The 24,158-nt window shown below is 50.3% G+C and overlaps 2 protein-coding genes across 8 annotated transcripts in view; one reads left to right on the top strand and one right to left on the bottom strand.

The window, feature by feature from the left end:
• The window catches only part of MCF2L (MCF.2 cell line derived transforming sequence like), a 150,769-nt gene extending 127,449 nt beyond the window's left edge, over positions 1-23,320 (bottom strand). For all 7 annotated transcript variants that reach the window (XM_079136699.1, XM_079136710.1, XM_079136720.1 and 4 more), the window contains exons 1-2: positions 23,228-23,320; positions 18,836-19,008 (exon numbers count right to left, since the gene is read on the bottom strand). In XM_079136699.1, the coding sequence (XP_078992825.1) occupies positions 18,836-19,004 (169 nt within the window). In that variant the 5' untranslated portion in view covers positions 19,005-19,008; positions 23,228-23,320. The remainder of the gene's footprint in view (positions 1-18,835; positions 19,009-23,227) is intronic.
• LOC306659279 (large ribosomal subunit protein uL1m-like) lies at positions 9,711-10,669 on the top strand. The gene is given in 2 exon segments (XM_079136745.1): positions 9,711-10,231; positions 10,233-10,669. Coding segments are annotated over 2 exon segments (765 nt in total). The 5' UTR covers positions 9,711-9,802; the 3' UTR covers positions 10,569-10,669.
• Positions 23,321-24,158: the final 838 nt, after the last annotated feature.

The following is a 24,158-nucleotide window of genomic DNA, read 5'->3' as shown; positions in this document are numbered from 1 at the left end:
AGGTGGAGGGAGGGCAGGTGGAGGAGACACAGGTGGAGGGAGGGCAGGTGGAGGGCAGGTGGAGGGGGCAGGCGGAGGGAGGGCAGGTGGAGGGCAGGTGGAGGGAGGGCAGGTGGAGGAGACACAGGTGGAGGGAGGGCAGGTGGAGGAGACACAGGTGTAGGGAGGGCAGGTGGAGGGTCAGGTGGAGGGGTACAGGTGGAGGGAGGGCAGGTGGAGGGCAGGTGGAGGGGCACAGGTAGAGGGAGGGCAGGTGGAGGATCAGGTGGAGGAGACACAAGTGGAGGGAGGGCAGGTGGAGGGGACACAGGTGGAGGGAGGGCAGGTGGAGGGCAGGTGGAGGGTCAGGTGGAGGGGCACAGGTAGAGGGGAGGGCAGATGGAGGGCATGTGGAGGGAGGGCAGGTGGAGGGGCACAGGTGGAGGGGCACAGGTGGAGGGAGGGCAGGTAGAGGGCAGGTGGAAGGTCAGGTGGAGGGACACAGGTGGAGGGAGGGCAGGTGGAGGCAGGTGGAAGGTCAGGTGGAGGGGCACAGGTAGAGGGGAAGGCAGGTGGAGGGAGGGCAGGTGGAGGGCAGGTGGAGGTGGCACGGGTGGAGGGTGCACAGGGGCTCGGCGCCTTGAGAAGCCTTGCACTGGAGGGCTTGGCTCCCTCCCTGGAAGCAGGCCTGCGCCCTGAGGGGGTCTCTCCTCCTAGTGTGAGGGCTGCCACCCTCTGAAAACCGGCCGGCTCCTCAGGCTCTGCGTGGCGCCTGCGCCTCCCTGGGCTGGGTAGGAGGTGGCCAGCAGAGCAGCAGGCACATCTGTCTTTGCTGCTGTTTGACTTCCAAGGCCCTGACTGTGCAGGGACGCCCCACCCCCGTCCCCCAAAATAAATAAATCTAACAGATGCTCAAAGGATCTTTTTTCAAAAAGAAAGCACAAGAAATGAGGCAAAACTGGAAATTCACAGGTCAGAAACCGGAAAACAGGTAGACCCAACGTTCAAAAATGGTTTCTAGAAACAAATACATTTAAATAGCTAAACCATTAGTCAAACTATTCAAGAAAAATGGAGGAAGCACAAATACTCAAAATAAGACATGAAAGGAAGAAATGACCTTGGAATAAGAGAAGCTTAAATGTCACAAGCAATCACTTTGTATAATTGCACAATTAAGTGTGAAACCCTGGGTGAAATGGTCATCTTTAGGGGATACAGACGTTCTCAAAGTTGCCAAGCGCCAGGCAAGGCCAGGCTGGCCAAGGGGGACGCTGCCCAGACTATGCAGGACGGACATCCCACGCCACTCCCAGATGTCCGGGGAGAGGAGGTGGCCTGGCCTGCCATCTGAAGGAGACGGTGGAGGGGAGAGCACCTCGTCCCCACCAGCTTGTGCTGGCACCAAGCTGCCCAGCACAGGGCAAGCCCCAGGCCTGCCCAGGACCTTGTCCAGGGGAGGCGGGGGACTCAGATGAGCCCTCTCACGAACACTCTGGAAACTGCTGGGTGACCCAACACCTGTCCATACCTAAGAGGGTGGTAAGACTCAGCCTGAGGAACCTGTGGGACTAGCGCCCTTCCGGGAACAGGTGGGAAAGGACCCAGGCTGTCCTGGCGCCAGCTGCTTTTCAGTCTGATTTCCTGTTTCAGGGAACCGCATTCTGATGGGTCAGAGGTACCCTGACGTAGAGGGAGGACAAGCGGGCAGCTGCCTCTGCGCCTTCGGCATGCATGTGCCTGTGTTTACAGAACCCTTGGGCTGCAAACCAAAGCTGTAGTTGCTCCTTTCACTTGCTCAGCTCAGACGTGCCGGGGCGTTGGATCTTAGCAATTGGGTGCTCTCTGACCCCCAGGACTGTGATTTCACTTCCCCACGTTTTCATGAGCATAAGAACAGCTGTGAGAAACACCTTGGGAGCCTTTGTGACAATGTCTATTCTCTTCAACTCCTAGAAGTGGGTGTGGCTGGTGGAGCAGGCAGCATCTGACGCCTTGGGTCCCACCAACCTGCTTCCTGGCACAGCTGCCAGGAGAGCGCCTGAGGTTCAGTCAGGTTCCTTTGGTGCAGAGCAGGCAGACCCTGCATCCTGGTGGCCAAGGCCCCCTGGCCTGCCCTCTCAAAGCTCCGCCCTGGTGTCCTCAGGGCTCAGCCTCCGCTGCAGGGCCTCTTGCTGTCTGAGGCCGGTCCTCCTCCCAGGGATTCCTGACAGCTCCAGGGCTCAGACAGGACAACCGATTCCAGTCCCCAAACTTCCCAATGGAACACGCCCTCTCAGCAGAGTCGCTTCAGACCCCATGAGCTCCGTCTGGTGCATGGCTCACAGGTCCACCGACTGCGTCCCGCGTGCTGGTGTGGGGTTTCCCAAGGGCCTTCCTGACGTGGCTCATGGAGGCCGAAACGCCACACACTCACAGGTGTGTGGCCAGGCTGTCCCAACCTGCAGACAGCCGAGGGTCAGAGCTCACTGGCCTCAGCACACCGGGAGCAGTGACCAGGCAGCTGGTTCCTTAGACACCAGTGCAAGGAGATTCTGGAGCTGCCCAAGGCACGTGGAAGACCAGGGGACCCCACTTGCTAGAGACAGGCAGCGGGAGCTCTGTCGGAATTGTAGGCAAGGCTAGAAATCCCACAGGGGATGGATGGGCCCGGTCTCAGCCCAGAAGCAGGCAAGGCAGGAGGAGAAAGAGAGGTCCTGAGGAGGGAACGGGTTCCAGGGGCAACCAGAGGGTGGGAGGCCTTTGCACGTCTGGGAGGAGCGAGGAGGACCTCAGCCTTGTGGGGTGTGGTGACGGACACCTTCCCGTTGGGTTCCCAGAGTGTCAAGCACAGACTTGGGAGGAGTCTGGCTTTCCCTAGATGTTGCCCTAGTCACAGGTGCTGTTTGAATCTCGATGCCCTCATGGGGGTGTTGCAGAAGCAACCAGCACATTGAGTGGAAACCCCACCAAGTTCCTGACAAGTCTTAACAAAAGCATTTGGCATATGGCCCAGCCACAGGCAGGAAGGGTGAGCAGGGCTTCCAGGGACCAGCTGGGGGGACAGCTCAGGGACAGCTGCTTTGCTTCAGCTCACCAAGGAGCCTCTGTAGCAGCTCAGAAGCACCCTTCTGGGGACAAGGCTGGCCAAATTATATTGTACTGTGTGCAGGTATGAATATGTACAGCAATCCCACCATTTTGCACAACTATAATGCACCAATAAAAAATGTGGAAAAAATAAAATAAGAATAAAATATCACCTTGAAAAAATTTAAAAACTGAGAGATCCAAGATGGTGGACTAGAGGGAGACTCTGTTCCTTATTGCTCCGTAACTCAGGTTTCAACCAGAGGAAAATTTGTTTCTCTGTGAGCCTTTCACCTGTTTATCACCCACTGCCCGAGGTCCACCTGCCGATTGTCCTCCAGTAGCCTGCAGACCACCTGCAGGCTGCCAGCAGATCACCAGCTGCCTGCTGTTGCCTGGAAGCCCACTGTTACAGTACATGCAGGTTTGGTTACATGTGCCTGCTGCCATTTTGGGACAACAGCCAGGATCTGCAGGACCCCTGGCCCAACCGACTGCACTGTGCCTCCAGGATCCCTCAACCTGACAACACCCAGCCTCCAGGACCCCCAGCCCAACCAACTGCACTTCACACAGACTTGGCGCCCACGCCCCAAGCTGCAACTCCCCATTTGCCAGCACATTTGGAAGCCAGTGTGGCCATCTTGGATTATCCTGGAAGCAGAAGTTTCCATCTTTAGGTGGGGCAAATTCCATCCTGAGACACCTGCTGGAGACTGGAAGCTCATTGTCAGGTACCTCTCATGCATCAGGCTACTGAACACTGGGAGGTTTGAATACTATATGACTGTTATACAGTAGATTTTTTTTCTCCTTTTTGAAAAATTTTGTTTTTATTTCTTTATTTTTCTTGCTCTCTCTATTTTGTTTACCTATTTCCTTAGAGTCTCTTTCTCCCTTTTCTCATGCTAGCAACCAACTTCTTTTAATTACACTTTCACTCTTTCTATGATCTAGAACTTCTAAATACTCTTTTCTTATCCCATTAACAGTTACATCCTACACCCCTCTTTGTCCCCCATTAGAAACTGCAGATCTTATTGCAAGTCTATTTGTTATACTGATTATACTGTTATACTGATGAGTTCAATAATAATTGAACTCATCCTCTCTGTTTACTATGACAATATTGTTAACATCTTCATAGGAGCTATTTGGTTTAGGACTGCATATTGTCTGTACTGGGCACTGCTAATATTGATCTCCCACTTAAAGAAGAGGTTTTGAAAACTATAGTACCACTATAAGCCTATGGGGGGAACTGCAATACCCCAGATCTGCACTGCTAGAGGGGAAGATACATGAACAACATGAAAAAACAAGGGAAGAAAATGATCCAAACAAACCTAGATTCTATATTAATACAATCCAGTGACAGTGTGGTAGAAGAAATGTCAGAAAAGGAGTTCAGAATATACATAATTAAAATGATTCATGAAGCAAAGGATGAGATTAGAGAGCAAATGCAGGCAATGAATGATAATACCAATAAGCAGTTGAAAGAGCCATTGCAGGAAGCAAAAGATCATTTCAACAAAGAGATAGAGATTCTGAGAAAAAAACAAACAGAAATCATTGAAATGAAGGAAACAATAAACCAAATAAAAAACTCAATGGAAAGCATCACCAACAGTCTAGACCACTTGGAAGACAGAACCTCAGACAATGAAGACAAAATATTTAATCTTGAAAATAAAGTTGCCCAAACAGAAAAGATGGTAAGAAATCATGAACAGAATCTCCAAGAACTATGGGACATCATGAAAAGACCAAATTTAAGAATTATTGGGATTGAGGAAGGCACAGAGATACAAACCAAAGGAATGAACAACTTATTCAATGAATAATATCAGAAAATTTCCCAAACCTGAAGAATGAAATGGAAAATCAAATACAAGAGGCTTACAGAACACCAAATGCACAGAATCACAACAGATCCACACCAAGGCACATTATAATGAAAATGCCTAACATTCAAAATAAAGATAGGATTTTGAAGGCCGTGAGAGAAAAGCATCAGATTACACATAGGGGGAAATCAATATGGATATCAGCAGATTTCTCAGCCCAGACCCTAACAGCTAGAAGGGCCTGGAACAACAAATTTCAGGCTCTGAAAGAACATGGTTGCCAATCAAGAATCCTATACCCAGCAAAACTAACCTTCAGATTTGAAGATGAAATAAAATCCTTCCATGATAAACAAAAGTTAAAAGAATTTACAAATAGAAAGCCTGTGCTATGGAACATTCTCAGCAAAATATTCCATGAGGAAGAAATGAAAAATAACAATGTAAGTCAGCAAAGGGAGGAACTACCTTAGAGAAAAACCACTCAAAGGAGAAACCAAGTCAAGTTAAAAACCAAAAATAAGCCAAATGATTGGGAATACAAATCACATCTCAATAATAACCCTGAACATTAATGACCTAAACTCATCAATCAAAAGACATAGACTGGCAGATTGGATTAAAAAGACCCAACAATATGCTCCTTCAAGAGACTCATCTCATAGATAAGGGCATCTACAGACTAAAGGTCAAAGGATGGGAAGAAACCTACCATGCACACAAACTCAGTAAAAAAGCGGGGGTTTCCATCCTTATATCAGATAAAGTGGACTTCAAGCCAAAGTTAGTCAGAAGAGATAAAGAAGGACATTTCTTACTGCTTAAGGGAAACATAAATCAGGAAGACATAACGATAGTAAATATTTATGCCCCAAACAATGGTGCATCCCTGTACATCAAACAAATCCTTCTCAATTTCAGGAATCACATAGACCACAACACAATAATTCTGGGTGACTTTAACACACTGCTGTCACCACTAGATAGATCTTCCAAACAAAAACTAAACAAAGAAACCATAGAACTCAATAGCACAATCAATAACTTAGACTTAACAGACATATATAGAATATTCCATCCATCAATGAGCGAATACACTTTCTTCTCAGCAGCACATGGAACCATCTCTAAAATAGACCATATGTTATGCCACAAAGCAGCCCTTAGTAAATGCAAAAAAATAGAGATACTACCTTGTATTCTATCAGATCATAATGGAATGAAATTAGAAATCAATGACAAAATAAAAAACAGAAACTATTCCAACACCTGGAGACTAAATAATATGCTATTGAATGAAGTTGGATAACAGAAAACATCAGGGAGGAGATATAAAAATTCTTAGAGGTAAAAGAGAATGATGATACAACATATCAAAATCTCTGAGACACTATGAACTCTACTATAAAGGAATAGAAAATTCAGTGCATGGAGCGCATTCAAGAAAAGAATAAAAAGTCAACACCTAAATGACCTAGCATTACATCTCAAAGCCCTAGAAAAAGAAGAACAGAATAATACAAAAAGTTGTAGAAGACAGGAAATAATTAAAATTAGAGCTGAAATCAATGAACTTGAAACAAAAGAAATGATTCAAAAAATTGACAAAACAAAAAGTTGGTTCTTTGACAAAGTAAACAAAATAGATAAACCCTTAGTCACACTAATAAAGAGAAGGAGAGAGAAAACTCAAATTACTAAAATTTGGAATGAAAAAGGAAATATCACAACAGACACCACTGAAATAATTAGAAGCTACTTTGAAAATCTATACTCCAACAAAATAGAAAATCTCTAAGACATCAATAAATTTCTAGAGACATATGCTCCTCCCAAACTGAACCAGGAGGACATACACAATTTAAACAGATCAATTTCAAGCAATGAAATAGAAGAAGCCATCAAATGCCTACCAACCAAGAAAAGCCCAGGACCAAATGGATTCTCAGCCGAGTTCTACAAGACCTTCAAAGAAGAACTTATTCCAATACTTATCAAAGTATTCCAGGAAATAGAAAAGGAGGGTACCCTACCAAACTCATTCTATGAAGTTAGTATCACCCTCATACCCAAACCAGGCAAAGACACATCAAGGAAAGAAAATTTTAGATCAATATCCTTGATGAATATAGATGCAAAGATCCTTAACAAAATATTGGCAAACCATATCCAAAAACATATTAAGAAAATTGTGCGCCACAATCAAGTGGGGTTCATCCCTGGAATGCAAGGATGGTTTAACATCCATAAATCAATAAATGTAATCCATCATGTCAATAGACTTAAGGATAAGAATCGTATGGTTATTTCAATTGACACAGAAAAATGGTTCGACAAAATACAACACCCCTTCATGCTCAAAACACTAGAAAAAATAGGGATAGTGGGAACATACCTGAACATTGTAAAGGATATTTATGCTAAGCCCATGGCCAACATCATTCTTAAGGAGAAAAACTGCAAGCATTCCCTTTAAAAATGGGAACAAAACAGGGATGTCCTCTTTCACCACTTCTATTCAACATTGTCCTTGAAACTCTAGCCAGAGCAATTAGACAGACTAAAGAAATTAAAGGGATACAAATAGGAAAAGAGGAACTTAAGCTGTCACTATTTGCTGATGACATGATTCTATATTTAGAGAATCCAAAAACTCCTGCAGAAAACTTCTAGACCTCATCAATGAATTCAGCAAAATAGCAGGCTATATAATCAACACGCTTAAATCTAAAGCATTTTTATATACAAGCGATGAAACATCTGAAAAGGAAATGAGGAAAACAACTCCATTTGCAATAGCCTCAAAAAAATTAAAATACTTGGTAATCAACCTAACCAAAGAGGTAAAAGATCTCTACAATGAAAACTACAAAACACTGAAGAAACAAATTGAGGAGGACCTTAGAAGATGGAAAGATCTCCCATGTTCTTGGATAGGCAGAATTAATACTGTCAAAATGGCCATAGTACCAAAAGTGCTATACAGATTCAATGTAATTCCAATTAAAATCCCAATGACATACCTTACAGAAATAGAGCAAGCGATCATGAAATTCATCTGGAAGAATAAGAAACCCAGAATAGCTAAAACAATCCCTAGTAGGAAGAATGAAACAGGGGGTATCACAATACCAGAACTTCAACTATACTACAAAGCAATAGTAACAAAAACAGCATGGTATTGGTACCAAAATAGACAGGTAGATCAATGGTACAGAATAAAGGACACGGACACAAACCCAAATAAATACAATTTTCTCATATTAGACAAAGGGGCCAAAAATATGCATTGGAGAAAAGATAGCCTCTTCAACAAATGGTGCTGGGAAAACTGGAAATCCACATGCAACAGAATGAAACTAAACCCCTATCTCTCACCCTGCACAAAACTCAACTCACAATGGATCAAGGACCTTGAAATCAGACCAGAGACCCTGCATCTTATAGAAGAAAAAGTAGGTCCAAATCTTCACCTTGTTGGTTTAGGATCAGACTTCCTTAACAGGACTCCCATAGCACAAGAAATAAAAGCTAGAATCAATAACTGGGATAGATTCAAACTAAATAGCTTTCTCTCAGCAAAGGAAACTATCAGCAATGTGAAGAGAGAGCCTACAGAGTGGGAGAATATCTTTGCCACTCATACTTCAGATAGAGCACTAATTTCCAGAATATATAAAGAACTCAAAAAACTCTACACAAAGGATACAAATAACCCAATCAACAAATGGTCTAAGGATATGAACAGAAGCTTCACAGAAGAAGATCTACAAGCAATCAACAAACATATGAAAAAATGTTCACCATCTTTAGTTATAAGAGAAATGCAAATCAAAACTACATTAAGATTCCATCTCACCCCAATTAGAATGGCGATTATCAAGAATACAAGGAACAATAGGTGTTGGAGAGGATGTGGGGAAAAAGGTACACTCATACATTGCTGGTGGGGATGCAAATGAGTGCAGCCACTCTAGAAAGCAGCATGGAGATTCCTTAGAAAACTTGGAATGGACCCTCCATTTGACCCAGCTATCCCACTCCTTGGCCTATACCCAAAGGACTTAAAATTAGCATACTACAGCGATACAGCCACATCAATGTTCATAGCGGCTCAATTCACAATAGCCAGACTATGGAACCAACCTAGATGCCCTTAAATTGATGAATGGATAAAGAAACTGTGGTATATATATATACAATGGAATATTACTCAGCTATAAAGAATAATAAAATTATGGCATTTGCAGGTAAATGGATGAAATTGGAGAATATCATGTTAAGTGAGATAAGCCAATCTCAAAAATCCAAATGACGAATGATCTTACTGATAAGTGGATGATGACACATAATCATCCGCTTAGGGGGGCAAGAATGGAGGAAGGAGGGACTGTATAGAGGGAAAAGAGAGGTGGGAGGGGTTGGGGAATGAAAAAATAACAGAATGAATCAAACATCATTACCCTATGTAAATGTATGATTACACAAATGGTATGCTGTTATTCCACGTACAAACAGAAACAACATGTATCCCATTTGTTTACAATAGAAATAAATTTTAAAAAATAAAATAAAAAATAAAATCCACAATGCTCCAAAAAACAAAGAAAGATTAGGGTTTGTGTTATCCTGAGTGTATCAAATAGAGCCAATTTGTTTGGAACCAAAAAAAAAATATATATATATATATATTGGGCAGCCATAAGATGCCTCGGAAGAGTCCTGATCCATCATAAAAGACATACTCCTTCCAAGATGGTTTATCAGACATCTCTTTATCCTTGTTCTTTAAACATTCAGGTGCCCAATAGACATTTTGCTGCTGCTGCTACAAATCCTGCAAAGAAAACAAAAAAAGATACCAATGGAAAAGCATCAGATGAAAAAAGGATGAGATAGAAAAAATGAAGTCATATCTGTACATGGAAGTTGAACCTGAGGATGATGTCCATTTAAAACACCTATACCCAAGGCAGACATATGAGGTGGAGAAAGCTGTTCAGTTACTTAAGAAATTTCAAATTTTGGACTTTACTAATCCAAAGCAAGGGGTTTATCTTGACTTGACACTGGATATGGCACTGGGGAAAAAGAAAAAATTGGAGCCATTTGCCAGTGTTATTAGTTTTCCATACCCATTTGCATCAGAAATCAATAAAATGGCTGTATTTACTGGGAATGCATCAGAGATTAAGATAGCAGAAGAAAATGGAGCTGCATTTGCAGGAGGAACTAATCTGATTCAGAAGATTTTGGATGATAAAATTCAAGTAGACTTTTATGTGGCTGTTCCAGAAATAATGCCTGAACTTAATCCATTAAAGAAGAAACTGAAAAAATAAGTTTCCAAAGCTTGCTAGAAATTCCATTGTCCGTGACATCCCCAAAATGCTTGAATTATTTAAAACTGGACGTGAAATTCGTGTAGATGAGGAAAGAGAGAACTTTCTCAGTACCCAAATAGCCACATTGGATATGTCAAGGGACCAGATTGCTACCAATCTGCAAGCAGTTATTAATGAAGTCTGTAAGCACAGACCTCTGAATTTGGATCCCTTTGTAATAGGTGCCTTCCTTCGTAGCACAACAAGTGATGGTTTGCTACTAAAGATTGATCCATTGCTGCCCAAAGAAGTAGAAACTAAAGAAACTAACCAAGAAGCTGCCTAAAAGTGTTGAATTGTGAAATTATTTTGAATGGATTAAGAAATAACAAAGAAAATTATAAAACTGCATAATTTCTAAAAAAAAAAATTGGGAATCAATTTAACAAAAGAGGTAAAAGAGCTCTACAATGAAAACTACAGAATATTAAAGAAAGAAATTGAAGAAAACCTTAGAAGATGGAAAGATCTCCTGTGTTCTTGGATAGGCAGAATTAATATCAAAATGGCCATACTTCCAAAGGCCATTGGATTTAATGCAATTCCAATTAAAATCCCAATGACATTCCTCTTAGAAATAGAGCAAGCACATATGAAATTCTTCTGGAAGAACAAAAGACCCAGAATAGCCAAAACAATCCTGGGCAGGAAGAGTGATGCAGGAGGTATCACAATACCAGACCTTAAACTCTACTACAGAGCAATAGTAACAAAAACGGCATGGTACTGGCACCAAAATAGACAGGTATACCAATGGTACAGGATAGAAACATGGAGACAAACCCACATAGGTACAGTCACCTCATACTAGACAAAGGTGCCAAAAACTTACAATGGAGAAAAGAGCCTCTTCAACAAATGGTGCTGGCAAAACTGGAAATCCATATGCAGTAAAATGAAATTAAATCCCGAGCTCTCACCCTGTACAAAACTCAACTCAAAATGAATCAAGGATCTAGGAATTAGGCCTGAGACCCTTCACCAAATAGAAGAAAAAGTAGGCCCGAATCATCATCATGCTGGCTTAGGACCAGACTTCCTTTTCCCCATAGCACAAGAAATGAAAGCAAGAATCAATTCATGGGATGGATTCAAACTAAAAAGCTTTTTCTCAGCAAAGAAAACAATCAATAATGTGAAAAGAGAGCCTACAGAGTGGGAGAAAATCTTTTCCACACACACTTCAGACAGACCACTAATCTCCAAAGTTTATAAAGAACTTAAAAATCTTTATACCCAAAATACGAAGAACCCAATCAATAATAAATGGGCTAAGGAAATGGGCAGACACTTCACAAAAGAAGATATACAGGTGATCAACAAATATATGAAAAAGTGCTCATCATCCTTTGTAATTAGAGAAATGCAAATTAAAACCACCCTAAGATTTCATCTCACCCAAATTAGAATGGCTATTATCAAGAACACAAGCAATAATAAGTGTTGGCGTGGATGTGGGGAAAAGGCACACTCATACATTGCTGGTGGAGTTGCAAATTGGTGCAGCCACTCTGGAAAGCAGTATGGAAATTCCTCAGAAAACTTGGAATGGACCCACCATTTGACCCAGCTATCCCACTCCTCGGTTTATACCCAAAGGACTTAAAATCAGCATACTACAGAGATACAGCCACATCAATGTTCATCGCTGCTCAGTTCACAATAGCTAGATTGTGGAGCCAACCTAGATGCCCTTCGATTGATGAATGGATAAAGAAACTGTGGTATATATACTCAATGGAATATTAGTCAGCCATAAAGAAGAATAAAATTATGGCATTTGCAGGTATCATGCTAAGTGAAATAAGCCAAGCCCCAAAATCCAAAGGCTGAATGTTTTCTCTGATAAGTGGATGATGATACATAATGGGGGGTGTGGAGTGCCAAGAGCAGACTAGAGGAAATTTGGATGGTGTCGAGGAAAATGGGGCGGGAGGGGGTGGGGGAAGGAAGGACAGTAGAATGAGACAGACGGTATTACCCCATGTACATGTATGACTACATGAATGATGTGAGTCTACATGGTGTACAACCACAGAAGTGAAAAGTTGTACCCCATTAGTGTACAATGAATCAAAATGCAGTTTGTAAAAATAAAAATAAATGACCTTCAGTGGTCAAAAAAATGGAAAAAAAGAAAAAAAAAACTCACCCTTTTGGTTCAGGTAACATGTTTGTTTCATTCTAATTGAAAGAGGAGAAGTTTTTGGGCCAACTCCCAGTCAGAGGAGGCGCGGGGACCAGAGGTCTCCGGGGCCCTGAGAAGGAGCTGGGCCTGGAGATCCAACCTGGGGCACCTCGGAGCGCCCACACAAGCCTGGTAGCGGGCAGCAGAAGCTAACCCTCTTCTGGTCTTAACTGGCAAGGCAGAGCCAGGCCCCGTCTGTGAGCTCACAGGCACTGAGCCTGTTCCCAAAACAGGCCTCACAGCTTCCTGAAGGACAGGAAGAGCCCGTGGAGTCACGGGGGCATCAGCGGCTCAAAGCCAGAAGCCGCCCACCCTCGGCTGCTCTGCAAGAACCCTTTCCGCAGAGAGCGGTCCACCTTTCCAGAACGTCCCACCAGGATCAGCAGCTACAAAGAAAAGACGGATGGCAGAAAGCCTTGGCGGCTGGTTCCAGGGTCCTGCCAGCGTGGTGGCTGTGGAATCGCCTCCTCAGGGCTCATCACACCGCAAGGGACAGGCAAGGACTGTCCTGAGGGGCTCACAGGAGCCCTGGGAACCCACAAAGAGCGGGCGTCGGCCAGGCCTCCAGACTGTTGAAGGACTCTGCTGTGGCACCAGGAAGAGCCACGGCCATTCACACCAGGGCTGCTCCCCTGGCCCCACAGGGGAGCCTGCACCAAGGCCACCTCAGCCACCAGGTGCGTGCCGCACAGCCAGGCCCCTGGAAAGGCCACAGCCAGGTGACACCACGTCTCCGTGCAGCCGCGATCCCCGTGCGCCCAGGCACGCCATCAAGAAGCCCACTCCCTTCCGCACCTCCCTCTCCACAAGACACTCGCTGTGGCTAGTTCTCCTCATCGGGGTGGCCCTGGGATCTCCGAGGTTGGACTCGGTCTCTTCTGCCCCTGGGAGCTAGTGTCCATGCCAGCCCCTGTCCAGCTGTGACGTCATCACAGTCACAGGCACCTTAAAGGAGGAGTCGTAGCCGTGCAGAACCACCCGGTCCACCCGCCCCAGCACAGCCCTATGCGACTGGTTCTCCAGGCTCGCCCTAAGCCCAGGCGAAGGGATGCATTTTACTTCTTTTCTTCAACCAAAAATTTTGCCTAGGACCTGAAGAGTGATGCTCAGAGGTTTGCTGTGACAAAAGGAGACCGTTGGCGTCTGTAAGACACCAAGAGCCTGGGACAGACACGCTCTGAAGGAGGTACTGGTGCCAGAGGCCCTCCAAAGCCAGGAGTGGTGCCTGCCTGGGTGTCAAAGGGGCCGCCCACCCTTGCCAGGGCCTCCTCCTCTCAAACCTAATCCAAGACGGCAGAGGGCACGTGCCGGGGACCAGCCCTAGCAGCAGAGTCCAAGGGTCCTTAATGGCCTGAAATGTAAAAGCCCCCAATAGATTAGGCGGCGCAGCGTCGGCGATGGACAGCAAACCACACGGACTCGGGTCAGTGTTGGAATGCTGACAACTTTATTGAACTCCTTTACAGCTTATATACCCTTGCTCCCACCACCCAAAATATCTTGTGATCAAACATAAAGAAAGCACTTCTTTAGAAGTTTCAATAGATAACAGAAGTTAGGTTGTAAAGTCAGCTAACTGGCGCCATCTGGCATATCTATCTCACTTAACATTTCTCCACAATGGGCTCTTCTTGACCCGAAACCTACAGAACGCACATTTTTCTTTAAAATTTAACCTTTACCCAGTCTCCTGTTACTGTGATAAACCATGACCTCCAGTAACCTTCTACTATGACCCTAATCACATGCCTAAGCTATAGTAAATCACACAATACTATTAAGAGCTAGGCCATTAACTTTAAAACAAAATCTCTATCTTTAAAAGAACTAAGGCTTTTCTATTAGAACTAAATATAGTGTACTTCTATTGAAAGGTTATTACTTTATAGAGGGAACTAAATGTAACAGGTATTTAAATCATAGAGACTAGAGAAAATCACTTACGGGTAACTAGATAATTGGAAGTCTTGTAAAAGCTAACAAAAACATCACAAGACATGTTGCTTCAGAATGTTCACCGTTCCCCATAGGAAAATTAGTGTTTAGTGTAATCAATTGAACTTATTTTGTTGGAAATGATTTGACTCCTGTGAATTGTTTGTGTTCCTACCATCCCTCAACTGAGAAGCTTTATTGAGCATAATCACTCACTGTAGCAAGGTGAGTTTCCATTAGAAAAACAAGAAAGGGAAAAAGTCAATATTTTGAAGAAGGGGCTCCGGCTTTACTCAACTTATGACGAGTCCTTGCCAGCGTCTTCCAGAGGAAGTTTCCAACCTCTGGCATGGACTGTTATCCGCTAGGCACATTCCCTTGGCATGAGTTCTATACGCCAGGCGCCCCCGCAGGCACGGAGCAGCACTGACAGCCTCACCCCCGCCTGCTTGCTGGAGCATGGTTGCAGGCTACCCTCCCAAAGCGCAAGAGACAGCTAGTGCCCAGCTGGGACCTGGCTCTGAAGTGTCACAGGAAAACACCCCAAGACAGGCGGAGAGCGAGGAATGCAGAGAGCTGGACGGGATGCAGGCTGGCCTCACTGGCCTGAGCCGTGTGCAACATGCCTGTGGAACGCGTGTGTGCACGTGCTCACTCAAGTCTGTGTTTGCTGGGTGCACGCCTGTGTCGGTGACTTTCTCTCCTGTATACAGTTGAACTCACCAAGGGAGCGTGACACCTGGACCACGCCTGTCAAACCCGCACTCCCAGGCCCTTCCTGGGCCTCACTTCTGGTCTCAGGGAGCCTCGGTCCCACCCCCAGGTCTGAGGGGACACACTGATGAGCCCCACCCTCTGTCTGGCTGCAGATGGGGCAGCGGCAGGGAGGGCCTGGGCCTGGCCAGCACGGTGGGTGGGATGCTGTGGCCTCTGCCAGGACAGGCACGGGAGGGTGCTGAGCTTCCAGGCCAGGACCCCTGGCTTGCCAACAGAGGCGTGTGCATGTGTGACCACCACCCTCCGCAGCCCTACCCGGGGGCCCCCAGGGCGTCCCGCAGAGGCGGCTGCACTCTCAGGTGTGGAGGGAGCTCATAGAGCTGGGTTGGCTGCAGGAGGCGGGTGCAGAAGAGACCTGCAGGCGCCAGTGACCTTGAGCAGCCGCGCAACTTATGGGACTTCAGGATGATGGCCCAGGGGCAGGCACAGGACAGCCTTGAGGCCAGGATGAGCTGAGCTCAGCCTTCGAGCAAAAGCCCCAGTGTCCAGGAGGACTGGAGCCTAGGAGACAGACGCACTGGGGCCTAGGGGACATAAGGACAGAGACCCCTGGCTCTACCCAGAGGCAGCAGGACCCCACTAGCCTTCCAGCACACCAGGCCCCCTGACCTCCACTCCGGAGGCTGTGCCAAGAGCCCCTGAGAGGAGCAGTGGGAATGGAAGTCAATCAACGTGCTCCAGCCGAGAGTCCTCGGGGACGGGAAAGGACACAGGCACAGTGGGGTGGCCAGCTGACTCCAGATGGCCTCCTTCTGGGCACCTGTGGCCCAGCAGAGCCCTGAGGCAGGCTGACCTTTTGGAATAGGCTGCAGGCCCTGGCGGCAGGTGCGGGGTGGTACCTGGAGGAGGGCCCTCGCAGGCAGGCTGTGTGGAGTGGTCAGCTGCTAAGTCACTGGAGCGCTGGCAGTGGCACACAGAGAAGAGGAGGCTGAAGGAAAGCCAGAGGCAGTGGGCCGCAGGCGGTGCCAAGCCAGCTGGAAACAAGCTCATCGGCATGGACGCAGCGCGGCCCAGAGACAAGTGTCTGCCTGCTGACTCAGAATGCCGGAGGTGGAGGCCCAGGGGTGTCCTCCCCACGCATGCCGGCCCAGTCCAACAGGACCACAGAGGCGGCCCCGGGCAGGCAGCACAGGCACTGGGGCCAGCACGCTCTCAGGAGGCACGGCTGCCCCGTGGGAACACCCTGGAGCTGGAGAGCCGGGTCTGGAGCCCCGTCTGTGCGCAGTTCAACCCCGCAGCTCACCGGCACCCCGTGAAAGCAGCCCAGCACCAGCCGCAGGCCAGGGGACTATTTCCACCCCACAGTGGGCAGAGGAGGGTCTCTGGGGCCCACGCTAAGCACACAGGAGCCCCAACGCTGTGCTGAGTGAACCGGGCCAGCACAGAGGGACAAGCACACCGTGGTCCCAGGAGGGACAGACAGTAGGATGGTGGGACCCGGCTGGGCCCGGGAGGTCCGTGTCCACTCAGGAAAGAGTCTCAGCTTGGAAAGCTGAGAGGGTTCTGGAGCGGATGGTGTGGCCGCTGCCCAAAGTCCTGAATGTGCTCTGTGCGTGGGAGACGGTACGGCCGCAGACCTGTTAGGCGCCTCCTACCTCAGGAGCAGCGCAGCGCTGGTGTCAACGGCTCGCGTTCCCATGCCAGCGGGTCCACCAGCCCAGGGGCCCTGTGCAATAAGCTGGCTGGGACCCTGAGAGGGGCCCAGGGCACAGGTGTGGGTGCCCAGTTCCACTCAGGCCACAGGCTCCCAACAGCCACGCTGTCCACCGACAGGAAACAGGAGCAGGGAACCAGCAGGGCTTCCATTGGAACGGACAGGAGGACACTCACCCAAAGGGCTTTGCTGGTCCCCAGGACCCCAGGGCCAGAGGCCCTGCACGTTGGGAGGAATGTGAGCCTTGACCACTTGGAGCCAGGACCTGCTGGACTCCTGACCAGCCACACCAGGCTCCTCCATGCAGCCCACTGTCCAGCGCTGAGACCTGGGACGCTCCCACTCGCGGGGCAGCAAGCAGGCACCACGATGATGCCTGGCCTGAGCCAGGCTCTGCTCGGCAGCCCTGCGGTTCTCCTCACCAGATGGGGTCCTGAATCTGAGGGAAGCAGGTAAACCAAGAACGGACTGGGAGCAGCCAGATCAAGGACAGCGGGCTCAGACCAGTCTCCTGGGGCACAGACGCTCACCAGGCAGCCGCAGGCAGGCCCAGCACCAACCAGCGCCAACCAGCACTAATCAGCCTCAGGCCCGACTAGGGAGGCCAGGGCAACTCCTTTGCAGCCAAGCTGAGTGCTGAGCAATGAGAGGAGGGTCCAGCATCAAGGCTAACGATGACCAGCCCGCCCCACACTGTGGTGGTACGCTGCAGTGCTCCCCGAACCTCCTTCTCCCTCTGATCCATGGCCAGTGACTCCTCTCTCCTGGGGGAGTGGAGTGGGCCCAGGTATAAAAAGCCTTGGCACCTGGATGGCTCCTTGTCCTCAACAAGGGCCACCTGGGAGGGTTAGCCTGGAAACGCTCCCGTAGGACGGTCACTGGCAGGGAGAGAAACCAGGCTGCTAAACCTGCACAGGTAACCACAGGCCCTGGCAAATGATGCCCTCCTTCAGCCAGGTCCCTAGACTCTGCTTCCAGGTGCCAAGCCTTCCCAGAAGGCATGGCCTGCAGCTGCTGGGCCCAGGCAGGCACCACACCACCTGTGCAGGAGTACTGCTCTCCAAGCCTGGCATAGAGAGGCCCCCAGGAGCATCCTGGGCACATCAGGACCTCAGCACAGGAAGCCTCCCTTCAATGCTGCTGCTGACCAGCCCACAGCCAGACAACCACCACTCGGGCCAGCTGGGTCAAGACCACAGACATTCCAGGTCTGGAGCACAAAGGGGCGTGACCGAAATCATCTCAGGCCAACTTCTACCCTCTGACCAGGGGGCATGTCTGCCAGGCTCAGGCACAGCATTGATGCCGAGGACTGGACAGAACCTCAGGGTCCAGCTGGGCTTCTTGCACTGTGGAACACACGCTGCTGTACCCACTGACAGCCTCGCACTTGGAGTCAGTGGGGAGGAGGGATGAGAGGGTTCAATGCCGGCAGAACAGGTGGACTTGGCCCCTGCCTCTGTAGGGCTTGCGGCCTGGCCAGGGCAGCCAGAAGGGCACTCACTGGTCCAACGAAGGGCCAGCCCAGAGCTCTCTGCCCCCAGGAGTTGCTCAGGGCCTCTCACCTCCAGGCTCTGCTCCTGTCCTGTCGGCACGGTGCCACCCTGACCACCAGCAAAAGCTTCACCACCATCTTACCGTGACAACATGCCAAATTAAAGCCACAGCTCCTTGTTTTGAAAAAGGAAGCAAAGATTCCCCTTCTGGTCTGCTGTGCCTTATTTAAAACTCAGAAGACACCTTTCTCATGCCCCCTAGCCAGCAAAACCTCATTTAAAAACATTTAGATGACCGACAAGAAGGCAAAAGACCATGTCCTGTGACAGCGTAGGCTCAGAAATGGACCTGGGCAGGAGCTGAGGCCACCAGGCAGCACAGCCCACAGCCTGGGTGCAAACCCCACCAGCCTCTAAGGCTCAGGGCAGTTCAGAATGGGCCTCTCAAGTCGGACTGGCAGTGAGGCCTCGGGTCAGCACAGGTTGAGACACCGATCACCCACCTGGGGACGTGGCCATCTCCTCTGGCTGCTCCTGGACAAGCCCAGTGGCATCAGATACAGGCACCTGGTAGTCGGTTTCCTCCTTGGGGGCTTCATTGGGTCGTCGTGGGCAAGAAGAGCTTCTGCTTCCACGGGCCTTGCTCAGGATAAACCTCCAGCAGTCGCACATCAGGCTGTGGTGAGAAAGAGGGCGTGCAGCAAACAGACCTGAGGAAGGGTTCCCAGGACAAAGCCACGGTGGCGAGGTGCAGCCTCGGGCTCTCACTCTGCAGTGGATGTTTAGAATCAAATTCATTTTTGTGACGGGCTGACATATTTGACTCCATGGAAGTGCTGTAGGCCAGGCTACATGGGCAATGACTAAACAGACTCCATTTAACTTGAGACTCCATGTCACGTAGGAAGTACGTCTCCTGGGGAATGCCCGCCTCTGTACCCATCAACAGGTGCTTAGCATGACTTGTTTGGCAACACACAATGATGGAACAGCAATTCTTGTATAATGAAAAATCGTTCTCTTTTTGAGTCCTAATTTCCTAAGCACCGCATCATGTTAACAGTGATGTCAACAGTGATTGTCCAGATGTCAGTAACCATTCTTTAGTTCATACCTAAGTAAGGTCATTTCCACCCGCTTCCCCCTCTGCTGGTGATTTCAGATCCCATGATGTTAGTCTGTAATTTTGAATCATAGCAACAGACACTGTTGATTGATGTACTGACTTATGGTATAAAACCCCCTGCAACCCTATGGACGGGGCTGTTCTCCCAATAGCCATTTTTGGGGCGTTGTGTGAGACAGTCAGCCCGCCGGCTAATAAAGACTCTCAGATTTGGACTTCTCAGTGGTGATGAGTCTGTTCTTAAGTGGCGCCCCACAACAATTTTTTGTAACAAATTTCTACTGTATCAATGTTCAGTTAAATAAGCAATATCCACTTAAAATACTGAAATAAAGGGCTGCTTAAGCAAAACAGTAATTTCTATGTTAAGCAAAATAAGCCAGAGTCAGAAATACAGGTGGTTGCTTCATCTTGTAATACAGAGGAAAACGGTGCCTAGAGAGTGACGGGTGGGGGTGAGGGTGGGGGCCAGCCACCTCCTTGACATTTAGGCTCCTGCTCCAAGGACGCAGAAGCCCCTGGTTCTCCAGGGGTCAGCGTCTAGTTCCCCAACCTGGCAAACTCTCAAGACTGCGCCACTGCTTGGAGTATTTAAAAAGACTCTGAAATCCTCTGAGTAAAGAAGACCCTCCCACGTTTCAGAACAAACATTACTGATCCTCCAGGGGCAGTTTTCTGGGAAGAATCTTGAATTTCTTTATTTTATTTTATTTTTTTTTGGTACTGGGCATGAACCCAGGACACGTCGCCAGTGAGTCACACCCCAGCCCTTTGAGCTTTTCAATTTCGAGACAAGGCCTCACTAAGTTGCTTTGGGTCTTGCCGCATTGCTGAGGCTGGCTTGAACTTGAGATTGTCCTGCCTCAGCCTCCTGTGCTGCTGGGATCGCAAGCTGCACCACACATCGTGAGTTTAAAGAGAAGACCAGTCACCTATTTCCAAGGATGGCCCCTGGGTCCAGCCACTGCCATGCTTCTCCCTGTGGGTGAACTGCACCCTGGTGGCTCTGATGCTCGCTGGGCTCACTGTGGCTCCCCAGTGCAGGCCACATGGCTCTTTGCCTCTGTCTGGGCTGCGCCTGCCCTTGAGGAGAGCCAGCACCTAGAGGGACTGCATCCCCTCCTGGGGGCACCTGCACCTCCCAAGGAAGGAGCCGTCCTTAGCTGCAGAGCAAGAGGCCAGTGCCCCCGAGGCCTCTCGGCCCATGGAGAGAGGACAGTGTGCAAGCGGAAGGCCAGCAGCGGCCTACTCTTCCACACCCCTGCCCCGTGTGCCACTCAGGACAGCTGTACCATAGCCACCACCATGTTTGTCCACCTCTGCCCCTTCCCTTCCCCCACGCCCTGTGTCCAGCCCTGCCACCCTGTCCGTCCTCCTCCCATGTCCACCCCCATCCCACTGCAGAGCCCCTCCTTGGTAGGGTGGGCAGTCTGTGGCGCCTCTTCTCTGAGGACAGAGAGCAGAAGGGAGGCCGTTCTCACAAGCACACCACTGCTTTCTCGGTAATTGCTTTTGTTTTTCTCTTAATTCCATTTTGGAAATTTCAGTAATGTTCTCTACTTTGTTAGTGGCTGCTGGAGTTCCTGAGCCTCCCCAGCTCACCTGGGCTCTTCTGTGGCCAGCACCTTCATGTGGCACCTAGGGCTGCTACTCTGGGGCTGCAGTGACCCTGGGCACTCAGAGAGGAGCTGTTCCCTGAGTCCACCCAGCTGGCTGTAGCAGCCCCCACTCATGGCTGGGCCGCTCAGGCCGTGCAGTTCAAGGTGACTGGACTCTCAGGTGTCCCAAGGTCTCCTGGTGCCCATGAGTGTGCAGTGTCCACAGAGGGCCACAGGCCCTGAAGCATCTACCTGAGAAAGCAGGGAGAGACCTCACTCTGCAGCTGCCCCAGGAGGAGGGCTCTAAACAGGCTGCAGCAGCCTGAAGCCAGGGTGCCACAGGGGCCTTGGCTGGTTCTCGGAGACCCACCAGGCTGGGCCCCCAAACACCGCAGCCTGGCGCAGGCTCCTCCAGTGCCCTTCTCGGGCAGGTTCTCAGCCCTGAGGGCTCTGGGCAGTGTCCTGGTGATTCCTGAAGGGTCTTCCCCTCTCTGGTTAGCTGCGCTCGCTGAGGGAAACCTGCCCTGATTCTCAGGACCTCTGAACTGACACGTTGACAATGGGTGCTCCTGCCATTTGGACCAGGCACTTGAACACTGGGCAGGAACCTGCATTTGAACAGGTGGCCGCAGGACTAGGACTGGGACTGCTGGCCTCATGCTGGGAGGACCTGCCGCCAGTGGTGTTGAGCCCAGCTCCTCCTGCGCACACAGGGGAAATGCGGCGCTCTCCAGCAACCCTGGACACGTCCTGCTGCTACTGCAGACTGCCCTCGCCACGTCACGGCTGACGCTGGCGGATCCCAGGCAGCCTGTGCACTCGCTCCATTACTCTGGGGACCTTCATTTCGGCTTTGAGGCTTCTCCCCCCATTTCACAAGCGTTAACTGAGTAGACACATAGGCAGGGCCCTCTTCTGAGACGACCTGGATGTCACTTGGAGCCACCAAGACGCGACCTTTGCAAGACAACATGCCGAGTTCTGCCAGCCTGCACCCAGGGAGTCCTACCTGGAGAGCTGTGGCCAGCCACCTGGTGAGGGGGACAGGAATCCTGTATCTGTCCCCTTCTCCCTCTCCGCCAAGGGCTCCATGCACTCTGAACAGTTGCCAGGGAAACCAGAGGTGCCCCCGAGGGAGCTTGCAGAGTGTGCTCAGCCCACCTGACCCTGCAGACCCCACACACCTGCAGGGTTTTGAGGGCAGGGTAGGGGTCTCTCCTGAGCCACTTACAGAGGCTGAGGCAGAACCCAGGAAAACGCCCTTCTGTGGTGAGCTTGGGGCGCAGACCAGCTTTGGGACAGTCGGGCTGGACAATTGGCATATTAGAAGCCCACCCCTGAGGGCCAGAGGCATCTCCCTGGGCAGTGGTCTGCCTGCTCGGAGGGGCTGCTGGCTGCTCCGGCAGCAGCGGCCTGGAGGCAGCGCCTTGCTCTTGTGCCAGCAGCCACATTTCCTGGGCCACCCACGGTCACCCCTGCACGTCCTGCTCGGCCCCTGCACCTTCCTGCTCAGTGCCCAGCTCTGCCAGCTGAGTTGGGCGCAGCACTGGTTCCAGGGAAGTCCAGGCTGCGCAGGTGCTCCCCTGGCAGGCTTGTGTCATGGGCAGGGGCCAGAGGGAGCCCAACAACACGGGCTGATTAAAGAATAACTCCTGGCAGGACAGAACTCTGGAGCAGGATGAGAGAGTGACGTTCTTATTTTTAAACTGCTCCATGTCTTCCTGGTTGGAAAGAAATGCAGCCAAACAGCCTGTAGGCCACCAGCCCTCCTGTTGTCCTGCTGCCAGGGGGCCGGACTGGCCAAGTAGGGAAGTCCAGGAACCAGGGTGGAACCTACAGCCACGTTGGGCGCAGGGGCTGTTCCTAACACCTGTCCCAATCCCCAGGTGCAAGGGAGCTTGGGACGGGGCTCCTGGAGGTGCCCAGGGTACACTGCAGAAGCCCCACCCCCTGAAAGGGACACTTCTCCAGGACACTTCTCCCTGGAGGGAGAAAGAACCCCCACCCTTAACAATGGGGAGGGGCCCCCACCTTCCGGCTGGCCGCAGGTTCTCCAGGTGGGGCGGGAACTCGGGGAGCGCGGGGCAGTTCCCGGGCGACGCGTGACAAGAGCCCAGACCGCCCGGGGCGGGTCCCAGAACCAGCCTCCCTCCCCGCCCTCGCCCGCACACCTGCCTCGCCGAGGAAGGACCGCGCTCCCTGCCTGGGTCCGCCGATCTCCGCGTCCGAAGGTGGCGCTGCGCCTGGCGGGGGCGGGCGGTGGACTCTGGGCTGGCGGGGCAGGGGAGGGAGGGGCGGGCCGCGAGGGACCGAGGCCGGGAGAGCGGGGGAGGGGCCGGGGGCGGGGTGCTGAGGGGCGCGTCTGCCCGGCCTGGCTGGGGTCTGCTGGTCTATGGTTTCCAGGGTCCTCCTCCAGCGGCCTCCGTCGCTAACCAGAAGGGAGTTGCGACCTCTTGAAGACCCTGGCAGTCCCAGCTGGGAGCTCGCTAGCTTCCCCACACCCCTGTTACTTCCAGGGACGAACCGTCCACCTCTCAGGCCAACAGTGGGTCCTAGAACAGCTGGGCCCTCAGGGCTGCTCCCAGGTCCAGTAGCTGCACCTGCAGAGAGCTTTGACGGTGCCCAGAGCAGGCTGCCAGGAAGTGGAGCTTAAACGCCAGCCACCAGGGCTCCCCAAAAATGAGAAGGGCCCGGGCTGCCAGTGGGCGGAACCCCTCTGGAACTCAGGGGCACGCTATGCAACTCAAGAGGTTTGCAGGAAAGCAAAAAAGAACCCACCAGTGAATCCTGTGTCTTTCATGGCTCAGGGGAAGTAGAAGTTCATTAACTGGAAACTAGAGAAGCAGGAAGCATGGACCGCAGGCAGGCTTCGCTGTCTCCATGTCCCGTGGGTAAAAATGGAAACCTGGGAACTGTCTGAATACACAGAACCAGCTCTGGTAGAAAGGAAGTAAACACAAGCCAGGCAGGGGGCTGGAGCCACGTGGGGGCACCCTCTCCAGGTGTGCCAGCTCTGCCTGGGGCCAGGGGGAGTCAGGGACGGACACCCCTGGGAGGGACACTGGGCAGCTTCTGAAGAACAAAACTCGTGTCTCAGGACAG

The sequence above is a fragment of the Sciurus vulgaris genome (genome assembly GCF_902686455.1).
Source record: "Sciurus vulgaris genome assembly, chromosome: 4".
Lineage (NCBI taxonomy): Eukaryota > Metazoa > Chordata > Mammalia > Rodentia > Sciuridae > Sciurus > Sciurus vulgaris.
This window is presented reverse-complemented; position numbering and strand designations above follow the sequence as displayed.